This window comes from Amblyomma maculatum, chromosome 8 (assembly GCF_055883805.1).
Source record: "Amblyomma maculatum isolate TAMU_Amacu chromosome 8, ASM5588380v1, whole genome shotgun sequence".
Classification (NCBI taxonomy): Eukaryota; Metazoa; Arthropoda; class Arachnida; order Ixodida; family Ixodidae; genus Amblyomma; species Amblyomma maculatum.
In genome coordinates, this window is record NC_139351.1 from 93,973,794 (window position 1) to 93,989,887 (window position 16,094).

General features: G+C 44.9%; 1 protein-coding gene across 1 annotated transcript in view; it reads left to right on the forward strand.

Annotated features, from left to right (window-relative positions):
- The first annotated feature begins 2,610 nt into the window (after window positions 1–2,610).
- The window catches only part of LOC146181842 (uncharacterized), a 59,804-nt gene continuing 46,320 nt past the window's right edge, over window positions 2,611–16,094 (forward strand). The window contains exon 1 of the mRNA XM_084577729.1: window positions 2,611–2,628. Coding sequence (XP_084433855.1) covers window positions 2,611–2,628 — 18 coding nt within the window. The remainder of the gene's footprint in view (window positions 2,629–16,094) is intronic.

The following is a 16,094-nucleotide window of genomic DNA, read 5'->3' on the forward strand; positions in this document are numbered from 1 at the left end:
CCGTCATATTGGTGCCGTTGTCTACAATTTATACAGACTCATGGACAGTGGCGTATATTCGTTTGCTCTCGTAAGCTCCAAGGAAGGAGCAAGCTGTGCGTAATGCATGCTGGAGCCTGTCCACGCGAGTTGCGAAATATTTCACTGTCAAGAAGCTTTGAACGATCCGGTTGCACTGTCAATCACTGCAGAATTTAGCATGGCGGAGGCTTATTAGCGCGGACGTGTAATGGATTAACACGTGTCTTCTGCGCACGCGCCGTTCGAATATGCAGCAAGGCGAGGTGCACCTGCCCTGCATCTAAAGCAGGGAAATATTTAGATAACCAAGTAATCCGAACAAGCTATATTCAGCATGGATATGCTCTATGACGGCATACGCATGCGCTAGGCCTCCGCCATGCTGAAACTCCTGTGTACAGTAATAATATATCGCTCAATTTTATTTGACAGGTGTGCCCGGCAGATAGTAGATATAAATTCTGAGGGTGAATTTTCAAGGTTTATTTGCTTTTTTACTGATCACCGCTCTGCCCTTTTGGTGGCAGTAATCAACATCGCCGGTCAAAAAAAAAAAAAAAGAAAAGAAACAAACTTGTTTGTTATCAGATTGTACTTCACAACAACAAATGTAAGGTGGGTGAGTGCACAATAAAAATTCGCTAATATCACCCCAGTTATTTTCACTCAAATACAAATATCTTTCCCATTAACCATCGACTATTCCAATCTAAAGAAGAGTAGTAGAAAGTACGGGCACTGTAAGGTCCTGATTTATTACGCACATCAGTGTTCACGATTGCGACTAAGGGAAGAAGCCCTTCGTATTATACTTTTGAAACGAAGGTTATCTGCGAAGGCCTCGTTATAGTAACTAGAAATCAGATTACCGAAGGAGGAACTTAAAGGATAGATCAAAACACGAGTTTATGAAAAGAGCCTTGGAATTGGGCCATACTGCGGCATTCCGGGCATATACTCACACACGCGCCTCACGTACACAGTTCATGCACACATTCTCGGGGCTCGCTTCAGCCGTGACTGCGTTCGCATGTCCCAGATTCCTCGGCAAAGCACAAGAGAAACGACGCACACGAAGTCCTTCAGTGGCGAAGTCGCACGCACTCGCCGTTCGGAAAAGCGCTCAACACAAAAATACATCAAGAAACCAAGAGTCGTTGGCAAAAAAAAAAAAAAAAAGGAATAAAACAAGGGAGTCAACAACTGTAGCAGCGGCAGGCACAAACGAACGCACACACTCGGGCACAAGCGCACGAACCTCCGGTCGTTGTGCGGGCGAGACAGACAGGAGGCCGCCGTAGTTGTCGTAGACATCGAGGCTCACGCCACGCGAGCAAAACGCGCCGCATCACATGCGGCGCGCCTCACAGTACGCGACGTCTTCTCTCCACCTTTGCGCTCACACACGCCCACCGTAGCCGCCGCCGCCGAAGGGTGAAGGAGGAGGGAAGGGGGGGATGGATGGTGCGCCCGAAGATGAAAACTGTCAGCGCAGCGGCTCGAGGTGACCCCAGGGGTGACCCCCGCGACGATGCGTCCCCGCGCTCCACGCTGGAAGAGCGCTCTTTAATGGCCCTTAACCACAGCCTGCAGCGCAAACGTCGTTGTCGTTGCTGGGCTGCTGCCACTGCTGCCGCTAGAAAGAAGAAGGGGGACAGTGGTTGCGGAGCGGGGCAAGCAGTGAGGGGGGTGGGGAGAATGTCTGAAATCTTACCATTGTTGACAAACTGCTCCCACGCACAAGAGGCGGTCCGCCGCATCTCGCTGCTGCCACTGCTGCTTTGAAAATCATTTTTTCTTCTCCCCTATAACCGAGCCCCTTTCCCCAACCCCTGCTTCCCTCCACCAAGTTGCACCGCTGGCAGCCCCTTCACTTCTCCGCCTTTTCCCCGGCCACAACTTCTCTTCCTCTATTCAATTTTCCCCATCTTAATCGGCCACTCTCCGGCCCTCGATGACGATGCGAGTCAGCGACGGCCGCGCTCAGCGTCAAGAGAGTGCGTGTGGCAGGCGCACGCGCGCGCTTACGATGCTCCCGTGCCGCCTCCTTTCCAGCGCGCTGCAAGAAAAAGTGCCTGTAAAGAGAAAAACACCCTAGTGTTGGGGGTTAAACCGTTGGGCGACGCTCCAAAAGGGGGAGTAATCTTGCCCAGCCGCTCCTCTACGACTTCTAGAGGCGGAGCTTCAATCTCCGCTTGCTTTCAGCGATTGGTCAGACTAAATGCCTGTGGGGCGTGGCGTGGAGCTGGAGCAGGAACAGAGGAGGAGCGACTGGGACGAGATCCGCGGCGGAGGAGAGTGTTCGCGCGGCGGCGCTGTGTTCGGTTGCGGCGCCAGTGTCGTTCCGGGCGTTCCGTTGGCGGTGCAGCGATCGCGTTGAAGCTCTGCTGCTTGTGCGACGACGCAAGACGGCGTTTTCTGGGCACGTGAGGAGAGCGCGATAGCTCAAAGGCCGGCATCGTGGTGCGACAAGATGGCGGCCAGGTGTCGTTCAGCTCGCCGGAGACGGGTTCGGACCGTGCCCTAGGGAGGTCCATGACGAGCGCTGCTCTCTTGTTGCCGGCGCCGCAGGCCAGCTTGGGCGCCGACATGGCTGACTTCCAGGACGTGAGTAGCGTGCGATATTCGATGCATTCGTGCACCCAATTCCTTGGAGGCCGCTGGCCACGATGAATCCGAACAGTGAGGCAAGTGCCCGTGCCGCATTTTGGCTTTCGCCGCGATGAAGCCAAATAGTGAGTGCCCGTGCCGCTTGTTGGCTCTTTGAGCACTCTGAGGTGTCTACTGAAGATTGTTAGGAGAGGAGTGTTCATGCAGATTATGTACGCGTGGAGGTTGAAGGGAATGAACTGTTGGCTGCTCCTGCCACACATGTTGCTTGCTGTTATGTAGGCAGGGCGATGATGCATATCACGGCGTTCGTAGAGCTTCTTTTATAGCAGGCACTGGCACAGACACAACGGATGCAGTTAATATCTATGAGCATGGTTTTCAGTATTGGTTTGCATCAGTAAGCTTTAGTGTAAGACACTAAACAGTGCTAGGGCGCTGATGTTATTGCGTTAATGACTTCTGATTCTTTCATGTAACAATAAGGCAGACTGAAGGCCGACGCCGGAAAGATAAAAGAACAACGCATCAAGCAGGCAGTCTACATACCTGTACTGAAGTTCTCGTTATGCCCTCAACGATACCAGCCAGCACAAGGGCCTTGCTTGGCACAGCTGAATGTATTGTTGGTAATGAATAGCCATTGTTCTCCAGTCAACCTGCTCCTTGTCCAAGGACAATATCGTGGACGGCGGCAGATACTGTATGACAACCTGTTCCTCGCTTGGGGCTGGTTGTCAGAACGGTCATAACAGCAGTCTTGAGAAAAATGCGTATGTTGAAGTCTGTATAATTGGCCGATTTAATTGCTGGTATACAATGCGGTTGAGCCCATGGACAGATCATGTTAGACGGCATGCTGCAGCGACATGCCTACATACTTGCCTCTTAGTTTCGGAATTACAGCATACTCTTACTGCAATTACAAAACCTCCTCAGTCTCGGTTCAACGGAGGACGCAGATTGTCGTAACATAAAGATAAGCAGTCGTACTGATGACCGCAAATATGTATGCTGGCCGATGAGCAGGGGGGGAGGGGGCAAATTTTGTTGAAACGGTACAGGGCTTGATCAAATATGACCAGGCCTTTAGGTCTGCTTTTGGGCAATATTCTACACCTCTGAAGCTCAAGATGTTTTACAGGGTAGCAAGATATCATTAACATATATATATATATATATATATATATGGTAGCCTCAATAGCTTTACTGGCATCTTGAGTGCAGATCTATACTGCTTAGCAGAAGACCATTTGCACTGGGAACTTCTTACCGATACGTACTTGTTTATATAGCTAAGTATGATTGCAGATAATGTGCAACTGCTCGTGTCACGTGTCATCATCATTAACTTCAACACGTCCACTACAGGGCCGAAAAACGTCTCGCAGTTAATCAGCCATCGTAACCGCAACTGACGATGTGGAATTCGTTTAATAAAACATACTGCCCTGTCACAAAGGGCAGCACATCTTTTAAGAGACTTCGACATCACTGTAGCACTTTGACTGCACTGACTTGCACGTCTAAGCGAAACTTCTATGCTGCTTATGTAAAGGTGTGCGAATTGGCATCCACTGTGCGCATAACCGCTAAAATTTTATAGCACATTATAATATAACCTTCGCATATATGTCCGTTTAATTTTTTTTCTATAAGAAGGAACACATAGGGCCGAGCATATGACTTTGGCTCAATGGCACACGGCGCTTGAACGATGCGCTGTTGCAAACACGCACATTGACTGTGGTTGCAGTTCTCTGTTGTAGCCGGTGTTGTTTGCCTTTAAATTTCCTCTTTTTGTTCGTCGGCATGTTCAGGGACCACGAAATGCAGCTTTCCTGCATGGAAGTATACCCGAACTTGGTTTTGATTATACGATCACTGCACGTCACACGTGTGCAATGAAGGCCTCGGTCTTCATAATACGTTCTGAATGCATATATGAGCAACGATCGAGCACTCGGCGCAGAAATTGTTGGCTGTTGGCACTGAAGTTTTGAAAACTGAGCAACCAGAGCACGATGTTTTGCCCAGTTTGTAGTTAGAGTTACCAGGGATTTCGTTGCCCTCACGTCACTGTGTAACTGATGCATTTGGCGATTTGCCTGAAGAGATTCCTCGTCTCAGCTGAAGTCCTTGCGTATTTAGAGGGGGGGGGGGGGGCATGCTGAATATGGAGACTGTTTCATATCCAGCCGGCAGGGTTTCACAGAGAGCAGAGCTCTTTATAACTATCATTTAATGTGTATGTATATATATATATATATATATATATATATATACGCTTATCACTTTATCGAAGCAGGATAGACACCTTTCCTAGAGTGTAACATATTATCGGCTGCTCTAGTGATTTTCTTTGACATTATATCTTGAAGTATACATACCACATGTTCCTGCCATTCACGGAGTTACATGCGAAGGATAGGAGATACAAAAAACAAAAAAAGAGCCACAAAAAACTTGTGTAGTGCAGAGGTACATAGCAGAGTTTCTGGGTGAACGTGCAAGGAACGCATTGAATAGAATTCGTGTGAAAGTTAGGCCGGGACAGCACAAGGAGTTAAGCCTTGTAACGGGGCTCTTGACGCACTACTACTATATACTATAATGTCATATATATATATATATATAGAGAGAGAGAGAGAGAGAGAGAGAGGAGTTAAGCCTTGTAACGGGGCTCTTGAAGCACTACTACTATATACTATAATGTCATATATATATATATATATATATATATATATATATATATATATATATATATATATATATATATATATATATATATATATATATATATATATATGTATATATATATATATATATATATATATATATATATATATATATATATATATATATATATATATATATATATATATATATATATATATATATATATAGTTTCTTTAAAAAGGGGCTCCGATCCGCAATTATTTAGTTCTACAATGCTGCTGAGTGACCTCATGATTATGTATGCGTGGGCCATATATACGAACGCGAGAATTGTAAAACTGATTTAACGTCAGTTGAAGGGGAAGGAGAATAGTGGAAGTCATCACGTTGTGTCACTGGCAGCGAATTACCTCGAATGTACACCTATGGTCGGACTTGTGCAGAATATTTTATTGCATATCAGATGTATTCCTCCCCTGTAATGTGCCTTTGCTAAGTTTATGCAGATTTTCAAGATATTGTCACAGCGATTTCGGCTGAATTCGGTACAGCATGCGCAAAGTATCTCATGTTTCTGTGTGGCAGGAAACGAAATGTGCATATATGGAGCACGCAATAAGTCTATACATTTGATCACGCGTGCCGATGAGAATAAAATTGTCTTAATAGAGGTCTTCGCAAACGTTATATGTATATTCCCCGGCCCAAACTTTGATATAGCCGGCCTTCAATGCCACAGAAAAGCCACATTAAAAGGTTTCTTTAAGCAAAAAGGTGTTTTATAACTTATTCCGGTCATCAGTTTAAATGTTCCTGGTAGCAAAATAATCATTTATTGCGGAAGCAGTTTGATTTAACAATAATTTTTTTTTCGGTCCCGTCGCTCGTTCAAATTCGGTCCAATACACAGGAATCTGTGATTAGAGCGCCGAGTTGAATGCATTAATTTGAAGGGCTAATATAACCAAGAATCATAGATGTGACCACACACGCGCGTACGCGCGTATAGTCGCACTTAACTTCGCCTATTGCAGTTTGCGTTCGAAAATGGCCGATATCATGCATGCATTTCTTTTGTTGTCAATTTCTGTAGTTTATGATAGCTTTGCTTCGCTGAGATAATTTGTGTTATAAAAGACGATTTTTGTACCTCTAGGCAAGCTCTATATGAGCATAAATCACCCTATATAAGGGAGCAAAAAGGAAGTAAAATGTTCTAGCGCACTTCCTACGGAGTTGGGCTATATGCTGCCCACGCAAAGGGGTAAATCTAGATCTTTAAATGGACATGATGCTTGATGCATGCTGTCAAAGAGAGGAATATCCCCCCCTCAAATCCTGCTAACTTCATTAAGTTATAAGAGGAGTATTTTAAACATAGAACAAATGTTTTATGAGTGCATATCAGGTAAGAATAAAACCTGGTTTAAATTCTTCATATATGGCTGCATGATCTTTGCATGTTTTAAAAAGGGAACTTGCATCTGTTGCCAACAAAAAGTGTGCCATATAATTATTGAAATATACTTCGAAATTATAGTTGTATATGTGTTCATTGTTTCTACAAAGGAGTGTTACCTTAGCTTCTACTTCTTTATAGGCTAATTTGTGTTGTCAGTGGGCGCAACGATAACCGCCACGCCTTCTTTGACACATGTCTCGCTGACACGTACTAGCTTGATGGGGTGAATATTGATTTTGGATGGAATATGCATCAAACAATAATTTTCAAAATAATCATGCGCCAATTATTAGCGGATATCGGTAAACGGAATAGATGCCCAGTAAGTTCCTTTTTCTTTGTTCCTTTTCAATCCTTGGTTTCAAGTGGTCGTATAGCTAATATGACCACTTGAATTTGCTCATCTTGCTGATATCCTTCAAAGTCGTGACAATGATTTTCCACAACGTTCGAATGGCACCTTGCGGCTCAAAGAAAACGAAATTTCGCAACATACACGGAAATTTTCCAAAGAACACGCGTTAGCTGTAACCTGATTGACAGACATATGGAAGCTGCGCGGACGCAAACATAACATACCGCGCATTTAGATGAGTTCTAATTCCGCTTCAATCTGCTCCTAGCACAAACAACCATGCTCACGACTGCATACGTACATATCTATATTTGTTTGACAGGATCAATAATAAGGCAATCATATGAATTATAAAGACTTTATATGATCATAAGTCTTTTGAGTCAACGGTGGTCAATTGTCGGAATGCTGATCATAGGGAGATGATAGGGGTTCTAAATACATTCAATTGACAGTTAATAGTTTTCTATGATCATGCTTTCTATAGACCATTAATAATGCGTTAATACATATTTTTGTAAGGGATAGACCATGGCTCATTTGACTATGGTGCTAGCTCTGAGGTGTGTAAGGTCGGTTATTTCACTGATACCTGCGTTGCACGTTTCTAGGACTTTGCTTCCATAATGAGAATGTACCTGACAGGTGTGACTGATATCACGACAATGATATGGTACTAAATGATTGTCCAGATATGAAATAGTTTTCAATGTATACGCCCACTTCGGGCCGCATACTGCTTATACGTCGTAGCGAGAGGTTCATTTATTCAGTACAGATAAGGGTAGGGGATTTGGCTCCCTGGTCATGCGAATATTTCATTCCAATATGTTCTTGGAGACTAACTCGTGAATGGAGCAATGCCTGGCTTTCCAATTTGTTCCAGTCCTAGAGTACTGAATTGAATTATATGCCCTCTGTATATCTACACAAGGCATATATATGCCATTCTATAGCAGCGCCAGTGGCAATCGTGACCATCCTCGCAAGTGTACGCGTGCTAGTGCGTCTTCTTGTCCGATAAAGTGAGAGAGAGAGGAAGAATGGAAGCAGCCAAGACACTCGGCGCGACCAGCACACGCGGTGCGTGGGTTGGGCAACCGGACTCGAAGCGGACGAAGGGCGAGGTGGTGCGTTACCGCCGCCCGGTGCTGTCGCCGAACGACAGATAAATCGGCCGATTAATCCCACGCTGCGCCGAGCGCGTGCATCTCCGAGGACATGTGAAGAGAAAAGAAAGAGGAAATCGCAATATAGGGGTCTGATTTCGATCGCTGTCGCGGCATGTGAGCAGTACTTGCGGTTTGTGTTGAGCGTATTATACTTCCAACTGCGTTCGAACGGGAGCAGGATTTGAGGAGCCATGGCCGCTGATCGCTATACAGCTGCGAGATTGCGCGCTCCTGTTTCAGCGAACATCGATATAATACGCGTTGCGGCATTGGGCGTTATCGTTTTACTAACGTGTTGGACAGTGTGTAGTGGTTTATGGGATAAGGTGGTGTGGATTTAGAGGGAGGGTTGCCTGTCATTTATGTTGTTGTTCCGGAGGCAGCCCTTCTTTCGCCGCTGTGAATGAGAGAACTGCTTGTTTCGAGCGCGCCTAGACAAGGTAATGGCTGGCTTTGGAAGAACCAAGTGATTTAAATCAACAGGGACATAACGTTTACCATTTTTGTTCTTAATTTTGAGGTAAACGCGAAGGTAGTCAAGCGTTCTCTAAATAATTTAGGCCAAACAAAGCAAGGTTCTCCCACGAAAGTTTGTTTCCACGATGTTGTGACGTCACAGAAAGTTCACGAAAACTGCCATGTATTCTCGCGGAAGGCAGCGAATACGTCACTGTTATGTGAGACACGTAGGTTTTGGCGTTCTTCGTGCGCTTAGTGTTGCCTTCATATGCTCCCTCAGGAATACTATATACGTGCACTATTTTCATGACGTCATATACAGCCCGAAGAATCCGAAATCGAAACTCTTGGAGAAAATTCGGATCATGAAAAGCAAATGGGAGGATATTTCGTTTCAGTGTTTTTACGCATAAGTCTTTGTACTACACCGTTATATCAACAAGATACAGATTCGGTTAGTCATGCACTTCGAACAGGGTTGTGACCAGCCGAAAAATTAAAGACGCTTGCAAGGAACAAGACCGTATTGAATTAATGACAAGTGAAAAAGATTGCGACAACATAGCAGCAGTCAAAGCGCTTTCTGATAACATGTTTAGAGAAATGAATATCACAAACCGAGAGGTAAATGTAAATATTTTTTGAAGGGGCTGAATGTTCATGTGTTTAACAAAAAAAAGTATTGAACCATCATCTATGCTCACCGCTATACCGCAACAAACTTATGGGGTATACTTAAGCTTCTCCTTTAAGGGTTTATTGTGTATACGCGAGAGCTGTATATGCTACCAGCCTACATATAAAGCCCCACTTCAACCAATCCGTATGAACACGACTTAGTGGCCTATAAGGGTAACGTGAATGCAAAGGGTCCTCGCAGGCCAATTCTGATTTCGCGCTCCCTATAGTAAAAAAGAGGCGCGAGTTGGATGCTCTCGCCAAACCTATAACGTCAGGCAACCCTACGTCCAGTTAATGCCGGGTCAGTGCCAGCTACCATGACATATAGATACCACATGCCATGCTCGTAAATTTTCGCTCACAACCGACGCCAAATCCGAATTTTCTGTTGACCGCTATCGCGTTAAACGGCAGCTTTATAGCTGCAGGCCATCGGTATAAATAAACTATAAGTTTAGATCTGTATATTTCAGGCTATTCCCAGCTCATACCGCTTGAATACGCCGTCATCCCTCACTAAAGTTCACTCCAGAGAGATGTATGTATGTCGCCTCAATGGATACTTCAACAAATCAGCAGGGAGCAATGCTAGCGAATACGACACCATGCTTGAGAGGAATCGGCCACAGGCCAGTGCTAACTTTTGTTGTGTGTCTCAGGTTGTGTGTCCAAAGCGTGACACATTTGTCAGCGCAACAGCGTTTGCTACTGCATTCTTTCGTTTTCCGCTCTCGACTCCGCCTTCCGTCAGCAGCTCTTCTTGCTGAACGACCTGATTCGAAATGTCCTTCAGTGACCTAGAAGCGCGTTTATCTCCAAATGCGCATGCGTCGCGACGTGTGCTGAAGCAACTTGGAAAGTTCATGTCGCATGCGGCAGTTGGCTCCACGGTGGTTAATTGACTCCTCGCGAAAGGCGCTGCATAAGGAAGCAGAAAAACGCGCAATGCTAAGGTTCTCTACCCTTTAATTATTTTGTCTCCTCGCCGTTAAGAATTAAATTTGAAGAGAGGTCGGAACATACCCTAGAGATATTTTCAGAGGCACGCGAATATTATCGAGTAGATTCGGATCAGCGATTACAGGCACTTTTTTTGCTTCGCGAACAGAAAACCATGCTTCAGAGGGTGATCCAGTAGGTCGATTGGGAGTCGAAATTAGAGAAAGTATGGACGTATACTCCCTGTGTACCGTGCAGCTCCGTTGACTCCGTCTGCAGACCTGTATACCATTGCATTGACGAAGTACTTTTCCTACTGTTGTCAATATCGATCGACGCGTACAAGCTTCAGTCTGTATATATTGTTACGTGATGAGGAAGACGAAGCGTTTCCTTCTCTTGCCTCGCGGAAGGGACAAGGTGATGACGATATGGGGCTGGTTCCGTGCTGCTGCTTGCTGCTATGCCACTTGAGGCTGTTGTATATACACTGTAAATACGTCGACTTTCATATTGTTACGGGACCTATTATTCCTGCCCATCGGTTTAGCAAGTATCGGGTTCGTGCTTGTCCGCGGAAGGGGGGGGGGGGGTGGAGGGAGGCTGTATCGGTGTGTAACCGATATGTTGGAAGACGATGAGAATGTTTCGTACGCTGGGTTGAACGACGATGGCACTGAAGCTGAAGCAGTTGTGTGTGTATATTTCGGCTGAAATAAACACAAAAAGACATCAAGGGCTGATTTCTGAAGTATGCGAATGACAGAGTAGATATAATAACGCTGTACCAAAGCAATAAGATGAGTTTCAAGTCACGGCTGTCATATATAGTCAAGTGCACGGCACCTAAATGTCTTTTCTGTATATCTATACGGTTGCGTTTTGGTGTCGTCCGCTCAACACTCCAAATTCTGCCAGTAATATTATTTTATTCAGTGAAATAATATTACAATTCAACTAAAATAGCATTTTTGCCATTTATTTATGACCGGTGGAAAAAATACTCAGTGTGCAGGTTGCTTGAAACCTGCTAACTCTGCTAATAAAGATGCAATTTATGTTTTGGTACACTGGTTAGTGTGGCTTTACGACACGTTTTTAGTTTATTGAGACACAATTCGATCAATTCAAGCCCCCTCGTTGGCTCGAGCAGATCTGGGGGGGGGGGGGGGGGGCTATTTTGTCTCAGAATGTCTTAGAATCATGAGAAGACACCAAGATGCATGTAACTGTTTCATCCCAAATAGTGTTCCAACGTGGTTCATGGTCGTCGTTTTGAATAACCACGCACGTCTCATAGTACAATATAGACCGCATAACCGAATAAAGAAGAACATAAAGTAGTTTTGGAAAGAACTGACACCTGTGTTTTCGTTCCCTGCTCCCTTTTTCATGCACTATACAACAAATTCATTTGGTATATTAATCCTCAGCAACTTTCCACAAATCTCGATTTTGTTTTTCTTCTATTTTGCTGTATATATATATTAACGTATATATAATTGCTGAATAAATGTTAATCAGCCGTGGTTACGCATTTAGCCTTCGAGCTAACGTACTTTAGCCTTCGAATGACGTGCTGTTATCGTATACCGGCACCGCAAATTAAGGTATGGCGTTATAAACATCGCTGGACTAGCGGGCACGCAAACAGACATCCTGGATTTTCAGTGAAGCATTTGGATGTTACTGTAGAGGACTGCCCTAGGAGATATATATGACCCGATATAGCAAGGCGACCAACACATATATTCACAAATAGCATCGTACACAGCCTCGGTTTTTCTGATCGTTCCTTACAGAGCTTCTTATATACGATACCGCGTCAGAACTGCTGAATAGGGCATAATGGCAATAGCCTCAAATGGGGCAACTTCGCCTTGAAGGTGACGACGTGCTTCCAAGTTTTGCATATGGATTACGTATTATCGTCCCCGCGCCCGTAACCGGCTGTAGCTATCGAAATATAGAAGAAAACTCTCATTCTACATGCATGTGTATATATACGTATACAATCGGATCTAAATGAAATCCTATAGCCCATGCTCATCACTGATTAATAGTTGTCACTGTCTCTTACTGCAACGGGGTGGCGCAGTGGTTACGGCGCTCGACTACTGTTCCCAAGGATGCGGGATCGAATCCCGGCCTCGGCGGCCGCTTTTCGATGGAGGCGAAAAGCAAGGCGCCCGTGTGCTGTGCGATGTCAGTGCACGTTAAAGAACCCCAGGTGGTCGAAATTTCCGGAGTCCTCCACTACGGCGTCTCTCATAGCCTGAGTCGCTTTGGGACGTTAAAATCACAAACCAAACAAACCAAACAAAATTTGCGAAATTCATAATAGGATACGGAGTTCGCACAATCATTTCATATGCGAGATTCATTGTTGCACTGAGTACGAATCCACTCAGCACGGTCTTCGTCACCAGAGCGCGGAATCTGCACATGAAAGAAATCCCTCACATGTGCTATCATGAGCAGTTTTGTTTTTCATATCATTTACAGTAATATATGCTCTTCCATTATATATAGTACAGTTTATGTAACTATAACTATAGTTTCAGCGGCGCTGTCTTTCCTATACACTCGACGGGAATATACTAACGGATAAGGGCTGAAAGAAAAGAACCGGGTTGTATTGATGCTCTAACCTCTGACATCATCTTTCCTTGGATTCTTTCTTGTTTCTTTCTCTCCATGGACTCTTTACATCGTTATGTTCCACTGAAGTTCGTTAGTACATCGGCACTAGCTATTCCGCCCTGCTGAAACCTAAAACCACTAGACGTTTACAACGTTTTAGAGATGTAAATCGGGCGCGACAACTGTCAGCGAAAGATGGGAGAAAGGATCGACTATAGAAAGTGCGCGCTTTCAGTAGTTGCGTGAGCAGACCTGATTGCGGGGCAAGCCGTAATGCGTGTTATACGACCAGAACCGCGGCGTTCGAATCTCAACGAGGAACGCGACAACCCTGGCACATTCGTCGGCGAAAAAGCGAACCTGTTCCGTAATCTATTTTATATCCCCATTCAACAGCCTCTCTGCACGTATACACTGAAGGTCGCGGCGGAGTCATCGGTGTGCATGTCGACGAACATCGGCCTGTCGTAATCGATGAGAAGATAAATAAAAAAGAACAAACATATAAGCAAGAAGGAAATGAGTTGGGAGACTCCGACAGAAGTGAACCGGTCCTGCGGGGTTCTGAATCTTTTGCGGGTACAGGATGAGCCTCGCAAGTACCTATAGCACCCGAGAAGCTGCCTGTTGTTTTTATTATATACAGTTCTCCTGCGCCTGGTTGTACGTGGGTAAGAAGCTCGCTTTTTGGGAGTGTTAGTTTAAGGGGACATTGTTCTGGTCATTAACTATACCACGTGCACAGCCCTTAAATGTCCCACGGCTCTTCCGACACAAGCATTTTTCTCTTTCTGGACATTATATATATTGTGGTTACGTTGATAAATTTTCAAAATATTCCCGAGGGCAATATATCGTACGTTGAATCAATTAGAAGAGAAAGAGAGAAATAATGATAACAGAATATGTTTGCCTAATATAGTTAACTTGGCATGCTTGCTCCAGATAAAGGTGAAAGAGGTCAAACGGAATTCAAGCATATTAGCACTTGAGCACTCACATGTCAAAGGTTTTTCAAAGGTGTTGAATCAAACCCGAGCCCATGAGGCAAATATAAGTATGCCTTCTGTCTCGCGCAGCCCGAACTTCAAATCATTGTTGAAGGACACGTTCCAGACTCAGGACTCCGTCCATGATGGAGTTAAATGCCCAATTGCAGCAATTCTATAGAAGAATCATGGTGTATAGTGGCAACACTGCCCCACTTGCACCGAATTCAGCGTCAATTTCTCTTATCATGACGCATAATGGCTGCTACGGTATACACAATGCAAACGAAGACTGGATTTGGGCGTATAGGAAGAACCAGGTGCTGCAGATCCAATTGTTTGTCACGCGAAGCAAAAACGTTTGTAGCTCTAAAAATAAGCTCCCTCATATAGCTCAGTAGTTAAACCCTCCGAATTTGTTGAACCTGAATAGTGCCAAAAGTGCTTTGTTCTATATGCTTCCTCGAAAGCCCGCTGCAGGAGGATTTGCAGTCAAATCCTCAAGACAGGAAATTCGTAATGTGCATTCACACTGCTTTCTTCTTTAATGCATCTCACGCACTATCATCAAAAAAAAAAAAAAAATGGAGGGCGCTTAAGCTTCGCTTTTAAGAGTTCAACGCGATAGCATTTAAAGCCCAATGCTTTCAAGACGATGGATGTATAAAGCTTTCAATCGGGCGACGGGTTGCGCCATCTGTTGCGGCAGCACCGTATGATCAAAGGAATTTTCCAGTGAGCAACGCAGGTAAACAAAGCGTAAATGTTCTTTACAACTGGCTCTAAATTATTACTTGCGTAATTAATTTCTTTCTGATGACGCGCCTAAACATTATATGACAGCCATAATGCAATGCATACATTCAATTTTTATTCGGAGAGGAGTAATGCGGTTTTGTGGCGAAGTGGTTGCGTGCTCGCCTCGCACTGCGAAGGAAACGTGTTCGTCTCGCGGCTTTAAGCAAAACTTTCATTGCTTCTTTGCTTTCTTCCGATTTTCGCGTTACAACCGCAGCGCCGACACCGGCGTTTCTGCGACACGGGGTCCTTAACGCTATAACATTAAAGAAGACAATTAACTGATGCTAACCTGTATATAGGCATTCTATCTGTAATTCGAATTTCTAGCAAAACATATATCATCGTGTCCAGTTATCATAGGCGAATCCGCCCATTAACTGAGAATCAGGAGTTACACAGTGCTTGTTTCTGGTCTATTTGGCCTTGTTCGAGAAGACTGCAGCGCCGCTGAATATATCGCAACTGCTATGATGCATGGGGAAACTCCGTATACGCTGACAACGCTTGAATGCTTCTTTACGGAACCACCGCTTATTGACAGAGACGTGAACGAAATAATTATTCACTCCATGCATCTGTTTGTTTTACTTCCAGCTGCAATCCTTGCATCGTCATGGGTCCCAAATACGCAAAAGGCTAGAGGGGAGAAGGTTGGTCGAACTGTCAAAGGGTAAAGGAGGCGTTGCCACACTGTTAGTCGCAAGTATACGCGCATACATAACACGTTCACACAACGAATGAGCGCTCCAAAATAAGTCGCCTTTCTCTCCACAACCACGTGTACGCCTCCAGATGAATCGCCGCGTCTTCGTATGGACTTCCAGATAACGCCCACTTTCTCTTCACGTACGTGTCAGCCGCAAATATAGGAATCTCCCGTCTCGTATACGACGTGGTGGCAATGAAGAAAGATAGAAAAACACTTCTTCGTTATTCGTTACGCTTAAAATCTTGTAATTTCCGAGCAGAGGAGAAGGTCTTCAAAACTGCCAGGCATGCCGGCGGTATAGCTATGCTGGGAGGAGAGGAGATGTATACTCCACGGGAGGTGGAGAAGGGGGCGGAGAAAATGCGCTGATACGGGGCACCAGGGCCTCAATTGTATATATATCAACTTACAGAGAGGGGCGACTGAAAGAGGTAAGGGGTTAAAGAGAAGAGAAAGAGCTCCCAGGTGTGCGGCTGACAGGTTCGAGAGAGTGCTGCCACTTTCACTTTTGTTACGTTAAGATGGTGGCAGAAAGGGGGAGCCAGCGGTGGTCCTGTAAACAGTGCCCTCTTCG